This window comes from Saccopteryx leptura, chromosome 4 (genome assembly GCF_036850995.1).
Source record: "Saccopteryx leptura isolate mSacLep1 chromosome 4, mSacLep1_pri_phased_curated, whole genome shotgun sequence".
In the NCBI taxonomy this organism is placed as follows: Eukaryota; Metazoa; Chordata; class Mammalia; order Chiroptera; family Emballonuridae; genus Saccopteryx; species Saccopteryx leptura.
Window position 1 is genome coordinate 137,073,992 of NC_089506.1, and position 2,528 is coordinate 137,076,519.

Consider the following 2,528-nt stretch of genomic DNA (forward strand, 5'->3'; position numbering starts at 1 on the left):
CACTTCATCCTGTACACCTGGTCTTCCCTTGAACAAGCTCTTGCTCTATGCCTTATTAGCTAATTAGCTAGGCATACATGCTTCCATTAAATCCGATGCCTAAATTTTGCTCTCCTAATCAGAAACACAGATACTGATCTATAGATATTTGAAAAACACCAGAGCAGGGAGTAACTTCGGGGTAGAATTTATCATAGTGGGTCACAAGATGTATCCAAGGTTTCCCAAAGTGATTCCCACTAGTTCAGTGAATTTTTTTAAAAAGCCCTCTATAAGAGCAGGGAAAACTTTGTTATGAATCCCATTTACTCTAGAGAAACCGTGAATTAACTGTTTTTTCAATTTCCTAAAATTGGTAAGTCATATAATACATCTCCATGGTAGGGAAAATAAGACACGAACACACGTTAGGCATATGAAAATTTATTACTTGTTTTCATCTTCAAAATTTATGATCTTGGTCTTTCCTTCTTGCCTTTGTATAAAGCCAAAAGAGAGACATTGGCTACTTTGACAACCTTAAAGCGAACTCCAGGAATGTCACCAACAGCATGACCTTTGCGACCAAATCCAGCAACCAGAACTTCATCATTTTCCTGGAATAAAATCAAAAGTATATTCTGGTGTTGGTGGCAATCACTAAAAATGCTTCCCATATTCAAAAAAACTGGGGGAAATTACCCCAGGAAAAAGAGCTACAACGAACCAAAACCCTTACCTCAATAAAGTTCAAACAACCATCATTGGGCACAAAGGCTGTGATTTTCTTGCCATTCTTGATCAGCTGGACTCGGACACACTTCCTGATAGCAGAATTTGGTTGTTTGGCTTCAACCCCTCTGAAACAAACAGCACAAGAGTGAGTGGTATTCTGAAAAAGAGTATGTTCTTTAAACATAGAACTTACTAGATATTCTGGGTTTAAATCCTGACTGCCACTAAGTTTGACTGAACTATTGGAATTAGCATTCTGTAAAGTAAAAAATTTGAGTACAAAAAATTCATGTGGCTCAACCTTAGATATAAACCTCAGACAGGAAACTTCTCTTTACCTTAGTTTTCTCAAGTAGAAAAATGTGACTGGTTCCAAACTTAACAATTTCATGGGTATCAATTGCTTAGAACGGTTCCCACACATACTGAGATTTATCTCTTATTTCATTATTACTTTCTCCCTTCCAAACCTACCCCAAGTCCTTCCAAGCTGATGTTGAAATGAAACATCTTGACTTCCTGAACTCGAAGCCCTCATGTTCAACTTTCAAACAAATATACTGACTTATTCAGATGTGCTTGTCTGAGTTACCACAGTAAATTAACGGGAAGGACGCAGTGAACTTCACTTACACTTTCTCCAGCACAATTCCTTTGGCATGGGAAGCGCCTCCGAAAGGATTGGCCTTCAGGGCTGTGCCCAAATGGGCTTTCTTGTACTGCTTATCGTGCCATTTCTGATCTCGCCGGTGGCTCCGGAGCTTCCTGGCAGTACGAAGGCCGCGACACTTGCCTAAAAACCAAAATCACCTTCGGTCCCGCGCAAAAGCCCCCGGCTTGTCTTACACTAACCTGACCTGACCTGCACGCGGAAGGTGCTTGCACCACATCTCAGTACACGGCCCCACCCTCCAAGTCTCCCTTGAAGCAACTAACAGGTGGGCACACGGGCTCCGATGAGTGCATTCTGCCAAGAGTCAGGCTGCAGGCGCACGCTCAGCAGCGGCGTCGGCCGCCCTGCGCCCCGCGGGAACGCGACTCCTCTGCGGCCTGGGCCGCGTGGACCGGCTCGGCTCTGCCATGTGCCTGCGGGAGCCGCTCCGGCTCCTTCCTCCTCCGCTCTCCCACGGCGTCCTCCTCTCCGCTCTGCTCCCACCCGCCCGCTCGCTACTGAGCCCCCCGACTTACAGGTCCGATCCCCTCAACCCGGCGGCAACTACTCACCCATACCGGCGACGCCACGGGCCTGAGCGGAAGAGAGAAACAGCACAGGAAGGAGCCGCGAGCCTGCAGCAAGCCCCGCCCAGTCAAGGCCCCTTGCGGCTGCCCGCGGAGCGCCTAGCACGAGGCTGGCACTTCTCAGTTGAAAAAGACAATTTTCCACCACTCTCCAGAATATGCGCCTTATTTAATTTGTATTAAATTCAAATATATCTAGTTTGCATCGTTTTTTATTTCTTTTTATGTAAATGCCGGAGACAAAAAGAAAATCGACTACTAATCCCAGAATTCTTTGCGCCAGAACGCTCCCGGCGCGGCGCCCGCGCTCTAGGCACAAGCACAGGGGCGGGGCTTAGTGACTAGGTGGGCGGAGCGCGAGGGCGGTGGTCTCGTCTGCGTGGCTGAGTGAGGGCCTTAGCCCGCTAGTTGGGAAAAGGAGGCCTGTGCCCCTTAACGCCTACTGATAAGCAGCATGGTAAATTGAAAACTTTTTAGGGAAGCAATGTGACATAGTAAGAGACCAAAGCTTTGGAGGGACACAAAGCCTTAAACCCCCAAAGCGCTGTTTACTGGTTGTACGACCTTGGGCAATC

General features: G+C 47.2%; 1 protein-coding gene across 1 annotated transcript; it reads right to left on the reverse strand.

Annotated features, from left to right (window-relative positions):
- Nucleotides 1–404: 404 nt before the first annotated feature.
- On the reverse strand, nt 405–2,084 carry RPS23 (ribosomal protein S23). Its single transcript, XM_066383769.1, has 4 exons — nt 1,939–2,084; nt 1,348–1,507; nt 719–839; nt 405–596 (listed from the first exon to the last, which is right to left on the reverse strand). The coding sequence occupies exons 1-4, from the start codon at nt 1,940–1,942 to the stop codon at nt 450–452; spliced, it is 432 nt and encodes a 143-aa protein (XP_066239866.1). The 5' UTR covers nt 1,943–2,084; the 3' UTR covers nt 405–449.
- Nucleotides 2,085–2,528: the final 444 nt, after the last annotated feature.

What these genes read in the sequence shown, in the direction of transcription:
- RPS23 (XM_066383769.1), bottom strand. An exon ending in GGAATTGTGCTGGAGAAAGT is followed by an intron (nt 840 to 1,347) that starts GTAAGTGAAGTT and finishes TGTTTGTTTCAG; the next exon opens with AGGGGTTGAAGCCAAACAAC. An exon ending in GTTGTTTGAACTTTATTGAG is followed by an intron (nt 597 to 718) that starts GTAAGGGTTTTG and finishes ATTTTATTCCAG; the next exon opens with GAAAATGATGAAGTTCTGGT.